At 49.4% G+C, this 13259-nt stretch overlaps 1 protein-coding gene across 1 annotated transcript in view; it reads left to right on the top strand.

Moving 5' to 3' along the window:
* The window catches only part of lin7b (lin-7 homolog B (C. elegans)), a 24655-nt gene extending 12959 nt beyond the window's left edge, over positions 1 to 11696 (top strand). The window contains exons 3-6 of the mRNA XM_078237278.1: positions 224 to 295; positions 5480 to 5689; positions 7362 to 7525; positions 9316 to 11696. Coding sequence (XP_078093404.1) covers positions 224 to 295; positions 5480 to 5689; positions 7362 to 7525; positions 9316 to 9337 — 468 coding nt within the window. The 3' untranslated portion in view covers positions 9338 to 11696. The remainder of the gene's footprint in view (positions 1 to 223; positions 296 to 5479; positions 5690 to 7361; positions 7526 to 9315) is intronic.
* The last annotated feature ends 1563 nt before the right edge of the window (positions 11697 to 13259 follow it).

Here is a 13259-nt window from a genome sequence, read left to right as displayed (position 1 = left end):
CATCCGCGTGGAAGAACTTAGTCGCTATCGCTGTCGAACTTGGGTGGGGGGAGTTGGCATCAACGGTGGGTGTGGGCTTTAGAAATCTTTTCTGGCGGTTTTTATTTTCTCTGTTCCCCTGTAAGGTTTGTCACTTTGACAGACCGTGTCTTTTCGCTCAGAGCGAGAGTCGCGCGAGGGGTGTGACCGAACCGAATGACGGACTGTCTGTTTCTCGTTTCAGGTTTATGAGCAACTTTACGAAACACTCGACATCAGTGGCAGCCCTGAGATCAGAGCGCACGCAACAGCCAAGGTACGCACAAGCTGGGAAACCCAGGTTGTATCAGTTTACGCGGGTCCCTGACACAGCTCACAATTACAAAGAACAGTATAGCACAGGAACAGGCCCTTCGGCCCATCAAGCCTGCGCCGATACGTGGTTTCTATCCCTCTTCGCCTCCCGTTCATATCTATCAAGAACGTTGCTAATGTGCCTGCTTCCACCACCTCCACTGGCAGCGCGTTCCAGGCACCCACCACCCTCTCCCCTAAACCTACCTCTCACCTTAAACTTGTGCCCTCTTGTACAGCCACCTCACCAACTCATCTAACCTACCCATTTTGGGACATTAAGGGGCAATTTAGCATGGCCAAGTCATAAATCGTCATAAATCATCATAGAATCCTTACAGTGCAGAAAGAGGCCATTCGGCTCATCGAGTCTGCAATCCCACCCAATCCCCATCCCCGAAACCCCACATATTTACCCCGCTAATCCCTCTAACCTACACAGCCCGGGACACTAAGGGACAATTTAGCATGGCCAGTCCACCTAACGCGCACATCTTTGGGCTGTGGGAGGAAACCGGAGCACCCGGAGGAAACCCATGCAGACACGGGGAGAACGTGCAAACTCCGCACAGACAGTGACCCAAGTCAGGAATTGAACCCGGGTCCATGGAGCTGTGAGGCAGCAGTGCTAACCACTGTGCACCACCCCGCCCCCCCAGCAAGTCGACACTCTAGAAAAAAGCCTCTGACTATCCACCCTGTTGATGCCTCTCATAATTATGTACACCTCTATCAGGTCGCCCCTCAGCCTCCGTCTTTCCAGTGAAAACAATCTGAATTTATCCAACCTCTCCTTATACTTAAAACCCTCCAGTCCAGGCAACATCTTGGTGAACTGTCTTTGCACCCTCTCCAAAGCATCCACGTCCTTCTAGTAGTGTGCCGACCAGACTGCACACAGTTTTCCTAATGCGGCCTAAATAAAGTTTTATACAGTTGTAACATAACTTGCCAACTTCTATACTCAATTCCCAGGCCGATGAAGGCTAGCATGCCGTCTGCCTTCTTGGCCGCCTTATCCACCTGTGCACAAGCAACAGGATGTTCGTGAAATGAAAGCAGAAAATGCTGGTACTCGTGAACCCATGTCTAAGCCACTCGAGCCACCTCCGTCTTCAGTCAGTTCAAGGCTGGGCTGCATCTTAACTCTGTTCAGTTTACTGAGACCCATATTGCTTCGTAACAAAATCTATCAATCTCAGACTTGACGTTTTCCACCGATTCCCCAGCCATAACAGATTTCTGGGGGAGACAGTTCCAGATTTCTAATGGCCTTTATGTTAAGAAGTGCGTCTTGAAATTCCCTCTGAGTGGCCTGAGGGAAATTTTCACATTCTGCCCGGTTGCTGTATACTCTCGTACCAAAGGAAATGATCTCCAACCAATTCTTAAATTCTGGGGGCTTGAGCTAGGCCCATATTTATTGCCCATCCTTAATTGTGGGTACATCCACAGGGCTGTTAGAATTGGGAATTCCTGCATTTTGACCCTGCAATATTGAAGGAACAGCGATAGGGTTCCAAGTCAGGATGGTGGGTAATCTGGAGGGGATCTTGCAGATGCTGGTTGTAGAATCGTAAATCATAGAATCCCTATGGTGCAAAAGGAGGCCATTTGGCCCATCAGGTTCACACCGACTCTCTGACAGATTATTTTACTCAGGCCCTCTCCCCCACCCTATCCCCTTAACCCCCACATATTTATCGTGGCTAACCCATCTAACCTGCACATCTTGGGACATTAAGGGGCAATTTAGCACGGCCAATCCACCTAATCTGCACATCTTTGAACTATGGGAGAAAACCGGAGCACCTGTAGAAAACCCACGCAGACATGGAGAGAATGTGCAAACTCTACACAGTCACCCAAGACTGGAATTGAACCTGGGTCCCATGCGCTATGAGGCAGCAGTGCTAACCACTGTGCCACCTTTATGCATCTGCTGTTTTTGTCCTTGCAGGTGGTAGCGGTTGTGGGTTTGGAAGGCGCTGTTGGAGGAGCCTTGGCGAGTCGTTGCAATTTATCTTGTATATGTCACACACATCGCTGCCACTGTGTGTCATTGGGTGGATGGGGTGTCAGTCTAGCGGGTTACTTTGTCTTTGTTGAGCTTGTTGAGTGCTGTTGAAGCTACACCCATCAAGGCAAGTGGACAGTATCCCAACACACTCCTTACTTGTGCCTTCTAGTTGATGCACAGGCTATGGGGAGTCAGGAGGTGAATTCCCAGCCTCTGACCCAGTCTAGGAGCCTCAGTATTGATGTGGCTGCTCCAGATATGTTATTTTAGTGAAACATTGGTCTTGACGGGGTGGTTTCCGAGAGGCCGTTTCCCCTTATAAAGTCGAGGGGACACAGTTGCAAAATTAACAGTCGCCCATTTAAGACTGAGATGAGGAGAACTTCCTTCTCCCAGAGGGTCATTAGTCTGTGGAGTTATCTTCCCCGGAGAGCACAGAAACTAGAATCAGGAGGAGGCCATTCGGCCCATCGAGCCTGCTTCGCCATTCATTTTGATCATGGCTGATCATCGAATTCAACATCCTGATCCCCCCTTCCCCCCATATCCCTTGATCCTTTTAGCCTCAAGAGCGATAAGTAATTTCTTCTTGAAATCACGCAATGTTTTGGCCTCAACTACTTTCTGTGGGAGTGAATTCCACACATTTACCACTCTCTGGGTGAAGAAATTTCTCCTCATCTCAGTCCATAGAAAGCCTAAAGTGCAAAAGGAGGCCATTCAGCCCATCAAGCTTGCACCCTAACCAAATGCACCGACAATAATCCCACCCCAAACTCTATCCCCACAATCCCACACATTTACCCTACTAATCCCTCTACCACCCTAATGTCCTAAAAGGTTTGCCCCTAGTTCTGGACTCCCCCACCATTGGGTCGAGGTTGCATCATTGACTATGTTCAAGGCTGAGTTAGATAGATTTTTTGATTGACAAGGAAGTCTAGAGTTACGCGGATGGACAGGGAAGTGGAGTTGAGCCCACACTCGGATCAGCCACCATCTTAATTCAAGGCGGAGCAAGCTGGAGGGCTGAATGGCCTCTTCCTGTTCCTGATTGTTGTATTCAGTCAATGGTTGGAGATTCAGTGGACGATAATGCTGTTAGCTTACTGGAGGGTTTGTGTGGCAGTTCTTTGCACGGTGGCGCAGTGGTTAGCACTGCTGCCTCACAGCACCAGGGACACGGGTTCGATTCCCAGCTTGGGCCACTGTCGGTATGGAGTCTGCACATTCTCCCCGTGTCTGCGTGGGTTTCCTCCAGGTGCTCCAGTTTCCTCCCACAGTCCAAAAGATTTGCGGGTTCGGTTGATTGGCCAGGCAAAATTGCCCCTTAGTGTCAGGGGGATTAGTGGGGTAAATGTGTGGGGTTACGGGGACAGGGCCTGGGTGGGATTGTGGTTGGTGCAGATTCGATGGGCCGAATGACCTCCTTCTGCACTGTAGGGATTCTAATATCAGGTGAGCATTGCTGTACAGGAAGGCGCAGAGCTCTCCCCAGTATTCATTCCAAATTACACCCAGAGGGGTAGCAGAGAAATCCAGAACACTTGGATCCAGAGCGCCCCTGATTCCAGCTGGGACCAGCTTCTCTGTGTTAATGAGTGGTTGGGATGGGGGGGGGCTAAAGTTGATTTGATGAATTTATTTTGGCTACTGCTGGACATGTTTGGTAACAGTGTTTTTCTCATATATTTTAAGTGGCTCAGTTGGCTGGACGGTCACCTCCTGATGTGGAGAAACGCGGGTTCAATTCCCCTGTGGGCTACTCATGGAGGCCTCACTTTCTTAACCTTGATGTGGCGACCCTCAGGTTAACTCCCCACCAGTCAGCTCACCCCTGCGGTCCTCTGGGACCAGGATGACTTTTTTTAGCCTTTATATTTGAAGATGCATTTTGAAGGAGAATAGAATCATTGAGATTGAACGGCCCGGAGGGTTAGAAAGGGAGTTCTAAAGCTTGGGCCTTCGAGGGTGAAGGGGCCTCGGGCTGGGGGAAGCGCTGCACGTTTTTCAATGTGTGATTTTAAACTGAGGTTGCGACTGCTTTCTCAGGTGCACATGAGCGACCCTGCGGCCACTGTTGAAAGAAGTGTCGGTGAGTTCTAGCCTGAGTCCTAGCCAACATTTACCCTACGGCTGGCTGATCTGGTCATTTTCCTCATTGCTGTCTGTGGGATCTTGCTGTGCATGTGTTCGCTGCCACCTTTCTTGCATTTGAACAACAACTAAGCTTCAAACAAAATCCCTTCTCGGCTGCAAAGCCTTATAGGGCCTCCTGAAAGGCGCTATGCAAATTCAAAATTATTCTAACCTTGCGGAGAAAATACTCCCAACTATGCCAGTTAATCTATTTTCCTTTCTCTCTCTCTTGCTCTCTCTCTCTGTCTCCCTGTCGCTTGCTATCTCTCTCGCTTGCTATCTCTCTCGCTGTCTCTCTTTCTCTCTCACTTGCTATCTCTCTCTCTCACTCTCTTGCTCTCTGTCTGTCTCTTACTCTCTGTCTCTCTCCCTCTCTCTCCTTTCTCTCTTGCTTGCTATCTCTCTCACTTGCTATCTCTCTCGCTCTCTGTCTCTCTCTCTGTCTCTCTTTCTCTCTGTCTCTCTCTCTGTCTCTCTTTCTCTGTCTCCCTGCCTCTCTCTCTCTCTGTCTCTCTTGCTCTCTCTCTCTCTCTTGCTCTCTCTCTCTCTCTCTTGCTCTCTCCTTTCTCTCTTGCTCGCTCTCTCTCGCTCTCTTGCTCTCTCTGTCTCTCTCTTGCTTGCCATCTCTCTTGCTGTCTCTCTTTCTCTCTTGCTTGATCTCTTTCTCTCTCTCTCGCTCTCTTGCTCTCTCACTCTCTGTCTCTTTCTCTCACTCTCTGTCTCTCTCTCTTTGTGTCTCTCTCTCCCTCTGTCTCTCTCCTTTCTCTTGTTTGCTATCTCTCTCGCTGTCTCTCTGTCTCTCTCTCTCTCTCTTTCTGTCCGTCTCTCTCCTTTCTCTCTTGCTTGCTCTCTCTCTCTTGCTCACTCTCTCTCGCTCTCTTGCTCTCTCTCTGTCTCTCTCCTGTCTCTCTCCTGCCTCTCTGTCTCTCTTCCTCACTATCTCTCTCTATCGTGCTCTCTTCCCCACCCCCTCTCTCCTTATCCTAGGCAACAGTTGCGGCCTTCGCAGCCAGTGAGGGGCATGCACACCCTCGAGTTGTTGAACTTCCTAAAACAGAAGAAGGACTTGGCTTCAACATAATGGGTGGGAAGGAGCAGAATTCCCCGATCTATATATCCCGGATTATCCCTGGAGGAGTAGCAGACAGACATGGAGGCCTTAAACGGGGCGACCAGTTACTCTCGGTTAATGGAGTGGTGAGTGCTAAGATTTACTTGCTGTATTTATTTCTGGTGAATGTGACTGCCAACAGCCACTGGGTGAAGCTGGCCAAAGGTTAAACGGGTTTAAAGTTTATTTATTAGTGTCACAAGTAGGTTTACATTAACACTGCAATGAAGTTACTGTGAAAATCCCCCAGTCGCCACACTCCGGTGCCTGTTCAGGTACCCTGAGGGAGAATTTAGCACGGCCAATGCACCCTAACCAGCACGTCTTTCGAACTGTGGGAGGAAACCGGAGCACCCGGAGGAAACCCACGCAGACACGGGGAGAACGTGTTGTTCAAATGTGTCTTCACTGCACCAACCCACCCTATTCTGTGACCCTTAAACCCACATGACCAACACAAATGTATCAATATAAGCAAAATACTGCAGATGCTGGAAATCTCAAACAAAAACAACATCTGCGGAGAGAGAAACAGGGAAGGCTGTGGCGTAGTGATATTCTCGCTGGACCAATCCAGAGACGCAGGGTAATGCTCTGGGGACCCGGGTTGGAATCCCGCCACATCAGATGGCAGAATCTGAATTCAATAAGAAATCTGGAATTAAGAATCTACTGATGACCATGAAACCATTGTCGATTGTCGGAAAAACCCATCTGGTTCACTCATTTCCCTTTTGGGAAGGAAATCTGCCTTCCTTACCCAGTCTGGCCTACATGTGACTCCAGAGCCACAGCAATGTGGTTGACTCTCAACTGCCCTCAGGAATGGGCAATAAATGCTGGCCCAGCATACTGTACATAGAGAAGGAAAGGAGAGAGTGCAGAATGTAGTGTTACAGTCATAGCTAGGGCGTAGAGAAAGATCAACTTAATGCGAGGTAGGTCCATTCAAAAGTCTGACAGCAGCAGGGAAGAAGCTGTTCTTGAGTCGGTTGGTACGTGACCTCAGACTTTTGTATCTTTTTCCCGACGGAAGAAGGTGGAAGAGAGAATGTCCGGGCTGCGCGAGGTCCTTAATTATGCTGGCTGCTTTGCTGAGGCAGCGGGAAGTGCAGACAGAGTTAATGGATGGGAGGCTGGTTTGCCTGATGGATTGGGCTACATTCATGACCTTTTGTAGTTCCTTGCCGTGTGCATTTGTATATGTGTGTCAATGGATTCAAGAAAGAGATAGGTGAACATTTGATCAAAAGTGGGATAAAGGGCCATGGGAAAACATAGAACATAGAACATAGAAAGCCACAGCACAAACAGGCCCTCCGGCCCACAAGTTGCGCTGATCATATCCCTACCTCTAGGCCTATCTATAGCCCTCAATCCCATTAAATCCCATGTACTCATCCAGAAGTCTCTTAAAAGACCCCAACGAGTTTGCCTCCACCACCACCGACGTCAGCCGATTCCACTCACCCACCACCCTCTGAGTGAAAAACTTACCCCTGACATCTCCTCTGTACCTACCCCCCAGCACCTTAAACCTGTGTCCTCTCGTAGCAACCATTTCAGCCCTTGGAAATAGCCTGGAAAAGGCAGGGAAGTGGAGTTAGGATGAGGTGGAGATCAGCCGTGATCATATAGAATGGCAGGGAGGGCTCGAGGGGCTGAATGGCCCACTCTCACTCCTAATTCCTATCTTCCTGCGAGGGAGAAAAGTATTAATGTTTTTTTGTTGTTGTCTTTTCACCGCTTTGCATTCAGAGTGTGGAGGGGGAGCAGCACGAGAAGGCAGTGGAGCTGTTGAAAGCTGCACAAGGCACGGTGAAATTGGTGGTGCGATATACGCCCAAGGTCCTGGAAGAGATGGAGGCGCGCTTTGAGAAGATGCGGACCGCCCGCCGCAGGCAACAACACAACAGCTACTCGTAGGTCTCAAGGAAGGCAGCAAGAATTGGTCAATGGGTCTTTTGATATTTTACTGGCGTCAGAGCTTGAGGCAAAGTCACAAAGTCCTTACAGCGTCTGTCAGTCACGCCGTTCCCCCTCCACCCTGAACCACAAAGCTAGTTAATCTCCTGGGCACATTGCTTAGGCCTCAGGCCCAGAGGTGAAGTATGAAACCAGACTCGATAATTTGCAAAATGCTGTGTTACACGTGTCTGCTTCCTCACCACTAACCCGGCAGAGAATACCTACGGTGTAGAAGGAGGCCATTCAGCCCATCGAGTCTGCACCGTCCACAATCCCACCCAGGCCCTATCCCCACAACCCCACGTATTTAATAAAAGCAAATTACTGCGGATGCTGGAATCTGAAACCAAAAGAGAAAATGCTGGAAAATCTCAGCAGGTCTGGCAGCATCTGTAAGGGGAGGAAAGAGCTGGCGTTTCGAGTCCAGATGACCCTTTGTCAAAGCTAAAAGGCACAGAAAGTGGGAGATATTTATACTGCAGGGGGAGGGAATGAAAGATGAGTCATAACCACAGAAACCAGGGGAAGAGACTGCTAGTAGCAGCCCATAAGAGAGAATAAAGGGTGTTGAATGGCCAAACGACAGAGAAGTTGTAAGCTGTAGATGAACATGTTGGAGGGGGTGGAATGGGATAGAGGTAGAATGTAGAAAAGGGGAAGTGGGGGGAGAAAAGGTAAGGGAAGGGGGATAGAGTAGTGGGAAAGAGTGGGGGAGGGGAAGAAAAATGAAGAAAGACAAAGGTGTGCGGGTTAGGTTCATTGGCCGTGCTAAAAATTGCCCTTAGTCTCCTGAGATGCGTAGGTTGGAGGGATTAGTGGGTGGATATGGGTGGGATTATGGTCGGTGCAGACTCGATGGGCCGAATGGCCTCTTTCTGTACTGTAGGGTTTCTATGATATCTAAATAAAAGGTAGAGAACAGGAAAAAATTAAATAAAATAAAACGAAAAAAGGGGGGCCGTGGTGAGGTCGAGCAAATCATCTGAAGTTGTTGAATTCGAAGTTAAGACCCCACGTATTTACCCTAGCTAGTCCCCCTGACGCTAAGGGGGCAATTTAGCATGGCCAGTCAACCTAACCTGTCGATCTTTGGACTGTGGAAGGAAACTGGTGCACCCGGAGGAATCCCACGCAGATACGGAGAGAACGTGCAGACTCCACACAGACAGTGACCCGAGGCCGGGAATCGAACCCGGGTCCCTGGCGCTGTGAGGCAGCAGTGCTAACCACTGTGCCGCCCATAATCTTATATTTCCGTAACTGAAAGTGGCAAGAAGCTTTGCACGGCTAATCCACCTAACCTACACATCTTTGGACATTAAGGGGCAATTTAGCATGGCCAATCCACCTAACCTACACATGTTTGGACACTAAGGGGCAATTTAGCATGGCCAATCCACTTAACCTGCACATTTTCGGACTGTGGGAGGAAACCGGAGGAAACCCATGCAGACACGGGGAGAATGTGCAAGCTCCACACAGACGGTGACCCGAGGCTGGGAATCGAACCCGGGTCCCTGGCGCTGTGAGGCAGCGGCGCTAACTGCTGTGCCACCGAGCCGCAATGTCTCTTGAGACGCCAAAGAAAAATTAGATAATGCAGATGTTAGGACTTACTTGGGATCCGTGTGCAGTTCACAGTTTTTTCTTATTATTTCCATATGTTCGAGATCCTTTCTTTTTTTGGAGAATTTTTTTATCTGAAGTATCGTGTTCAACTCCTTTTTGTCTTTGTCTCTGGCAGGTCGCTGGATTCCAGAGGATAGCCCAGTTCGATTTTCAGGTTTCCAGAGGTGGTCCTGGTGTCAAGCATGTACTGCAGCTGTTGTGAACGTAGCCAGGTGACCCCCCCCCCACCCCCGCCCTCACGTCCTCCCCCCACCACCACCCCCACCCCACCTCCCCGTACTGTCGGACTGACTATGAGAATAGTTCTGGGCTTCATAAAGCTGAGAAGGGACATCCCCTTTTCACAAATAAATGTTTGGCGCATGTTGGGAAGTCTGATTGGGTTGGAGGGGTTGGGGGGGGTGGGGGGGGAATCATAAAGAACCATTTGTGTTCCACGCGCGTGTGATGACACATTTCACCGCAGCTATGTCATCGCATACCAAAGCAAACCCCACGGTGGATGCTGGAAAATCGAATGGGAAAATGCTGGAAAGGTTCGGCCAGCGAGGCGGCATCCGTGGAGAGAGGGGCGGGCAGTCAGCGTTAACGTTCCAGATCAAAGGACCTCCCGTCAGCAATGGTGAAGGTCGGTGTGTCGAAACGCCGGGGCTGGATTCTCCCAACCGCCCCCCCCCCCCCCGCTCACCACCGGGATTCTCCCGTCCCCGCTGCGGCGGATGGAGATTTGGCTGAGCGCCAAGTCCTCCGTCCTTGCTGGCGGCGGAGGGGCGTGAACGGCCGGAGAATTCCACTCCGCTCCTCCTCTCCACAGACGCTGCCAGACCTGCTGAACATTCCCGGTAATTCCTGTTTTTACATCTCATTGCATTGACGGGTTTTGCGAACCCGATGCAAAAGTGGCGGATGTTTCTCGGTGAAGCTAATACCTCTATCAATGTCAAGAACTAAAAGTAGCAGAAATCTGCAATTGTTTACTTCGAACTCTGTTGTACATCGATCCTGCTTATTGACTGGTTTGTTATCCGTTATCTTGCCCTGCCCTGAAGGGGTCTTTCACTTTGAACTGCGCTGTTTTGGTTTACAGCTTTCTGACCGCTTGCTAGTCAGATATTTAACTGGATTTCAAGATGCATTTGGGAATAGGATTAAAAGTTCACTTTTACCATTCATTATTTGTCAGAAGCATTACGATCGAACGCGCAAGCAAGACGTTGGGTGGAGTTTTCATAGAATCCCTACAGTCCAGTAGGAGGCCATTCGGCCCATCAAGTCTGTACCAGCCACAATCCCAGCCAGACCCTATTCCCATAACGCCACATATTTACCCTGCTAGTCCCCCTGACACTAAGGGGCAATTTAGCACCGTCAATCCACCTAACCTACACATCTTTGGAGTGTGGGAGGAAACCGGAGCACCCGGAGGAAACCCACGCAGACACGGGGAGAACGCGCAGACTCCGTACAGACAGTGACCCAGAATCTGTGAGGCAGCAGTGCTAACCACTGTGCCACCGTGCCGTCCCAAAACCGGAAAGTCACACCCGAGGTCAACGGATCTTTCCATGTTTCCCCCCCATGACGGGCAGGATTGGAAAATCCACCCCGTTATCTGTGTTTGTACACTTTAGATGTATTCACCTCACTACAAAGTTACCACCACATTACTGGATTGGTGTGGGAAGCTCCAACAACCAGGGTCAGAGTTTTGGTGGGAGGGAGGGGGGTCCTTAATGAGCTCCAGTTACCTGAAACTTCTTAACTTGTGTTGAATTGGCTGTGGGAATGTTTGAATCATTTGGAATTCTGAAGGAAATTGCAGCAATACATGGACTAACCGTTAAATGATAAGCAAAGCTTATTTGTGGCCTTGAATATGCCAAGTGTTATAGTGAAACGTTTCATTCCCTTTGGCACAGTGGTTAGCACTGCTGCCTCATAACGCCAGGGACCCAGGTTTGATTCCCGGCCTTGGGTCACTGTGTGAAGTCTGCACATTCTCCCCATGTCTGCATGGGTTTCCTCTGGGCGCTCCGATTTCCTCTCACAGTCCAAAAGGCGTGCTGGTTAGGGTGCATTGGTTGTGCTAAATTCTCCCTCAGTGTACCCGAACAGGGGCCGGAGTGTGGCGACTAGGGGAATTTCACAGTAACTTCATTGCAGTGTTAATGTAAGCCGACTTGTGACACTAATAATTAAACTTCAACAGAATCTATTTTCTTCCCACACGCTGCTTTCCCCAGTAGAAATATCTGATTAGCAATCGCATATTACAGCATTAATTTTATTTGTTTCTGAGTATGTATTGATTCAACTTATTTGAAATATGATTGAATTGATATTAACTTGTCACATTATGAAGAATCGTTAACTATTGGACTCCTTCATAATTTAGTTCAGATCTGCACTCTCAACTGTTCCCTACTTAAGACAGATACACTTGTGCGTATCAAAGTCTCCCTTGATCTGGTAAGAAGTCTCACAACACCAGGTTAGAGTCCATTATATGTGGGGGTAGGGCCTGGGTGGGATTGTGGTCGGTGCAGACTCGATGGGCCGAATGGCCTCCTTCTGCACTGTAGGGTTTCTATGATTTGAAATCACGAGCTTTCGGAGCACTACTCCTTCATCAGGTGCTGGGACAGCACAGAAGCACAGTGGTTCGCACTGCTGCTTCAGAGCGCCAGGGACCCGGGTTCGATTCCCGGCTTGGGTCAGTGTCTGTGTGGAGTTCGCACATTCTCCCCATGTCTGTGTGGTTTTCCTCCCACCGCCTGCTGGTTAGGTGCATTGGCCCGAACAGGTGTCGGAGTGTAGCAACTAGGGGATTTTCACAGTAACTTCTTGCAGTGTTAATGTAAGCCTTACTTGTGACTAATAAATAAACTTTAACCTGATAAAGGAACAGCGCTCCGAAAGCTCGTGATTCCAAATAAACCTGTTGGACTTTAACCTGGTGTTGTGGGACTTCTTACTGTGCCCACCCCAGTCCAACGCCAGCATCCCCACATTACCCCTTGATGTAGGCAGTTCTTAGGCCTGACATTCCTTTATTAAGCAGGGGAGGTCCTGAGAGTTGTTCAGCCCCCACCTTGGTTTTAACGTGTTATAGAAATGCGGCTGTTTTAAATCTGACTTGCTTATCCGTCCTTGCTGGGAGCCTGGTGGCCTTTTTGCCCACTTGGCTATTACTGGGTACCAATGACCAGTCTGCTTTCCTTGCTGTCTGGTTGCTGTAGTAACCAGTATGCCCAACTCTACTGGCAATTACTGTATCGCCGGGTGTCAGGTTAAAATAGCAATAAGTAGTATTTTCAGAGATGAAGTAAAGCAGGGAGAGTGTGGGGGCGGGGGGGAACCTTTCTTCCGCCATCGGGCTGGTAGAATCAACATTTTCTTTTAAAGAAGATTAAAATTTTCTAGATATAGCACTTGGGGCAAATGGGATCAAAGATTATGGGGAGAAAGCAGGATTAGGCTGCTGAGTTGGACGATTACCATGATGGTGATGAATGGCAGAGCAGGCTCGAAGGGCCGAATGGCCTCCTCCTGCTCCTATCCTCTATGCTTCTTTGTAAAAGTTCACAGCCTAACTTCTGGAGCAATTCGGGACATTCTGGATGAACATCCCTTTGGTATTTTATCCCCATTACATTGCACTCACGATCTAATGTCTATTCTGACTGGTAGCCTGCAAGGCAGCTGCAATTTATTTTTAATGCAGGAACATTGAATGGGCCCAGTTCCTCTCAGACAGGCGAACTATAATGTGCAGTAAATGGCAGGACTGAACACCTCAGTTCATACGTACACAGAAGCAGGCTGTTCAGCCCAGCCGATCCATGCTGATGTTTTATGCTCCACAAAAACCTCCTCATACTCCCGTCTACCTCATTCACTCAGCGTCTCATTCTGGGGAGCCACGGTGGTGAGCACTGCTGCCTCACAGAGCCAGGGACCCGGGTTCGATTCCCGGCCTCGGGTGACTGTCGGTGTGGAGTTTGCACGTTCTCCCCGTGTCTGCGTGGGTTTCCTCCGGGTGCTCCCCGGTTTACTCGC

This window comes from Mustelus asterias, chromosome 21, assembly GCF_964213995.1.
Source record: "Mustelus asterias chromosome 21, sMusAst1.hap1.1, whole genome shotgun sequence".
Classification (NCBI taxonomy): Eukaryota; Metazoa; Chordata; class Chondrichthyes; order Carcharhiniformes; family Triakidae; genus Mustelus; species Mustelus asterias.
The sequence above is the reverse complement of the archived record's forward strand: the minus strand, read 5'-3'. Positions and strand labels throughout refer to the sequence as shown.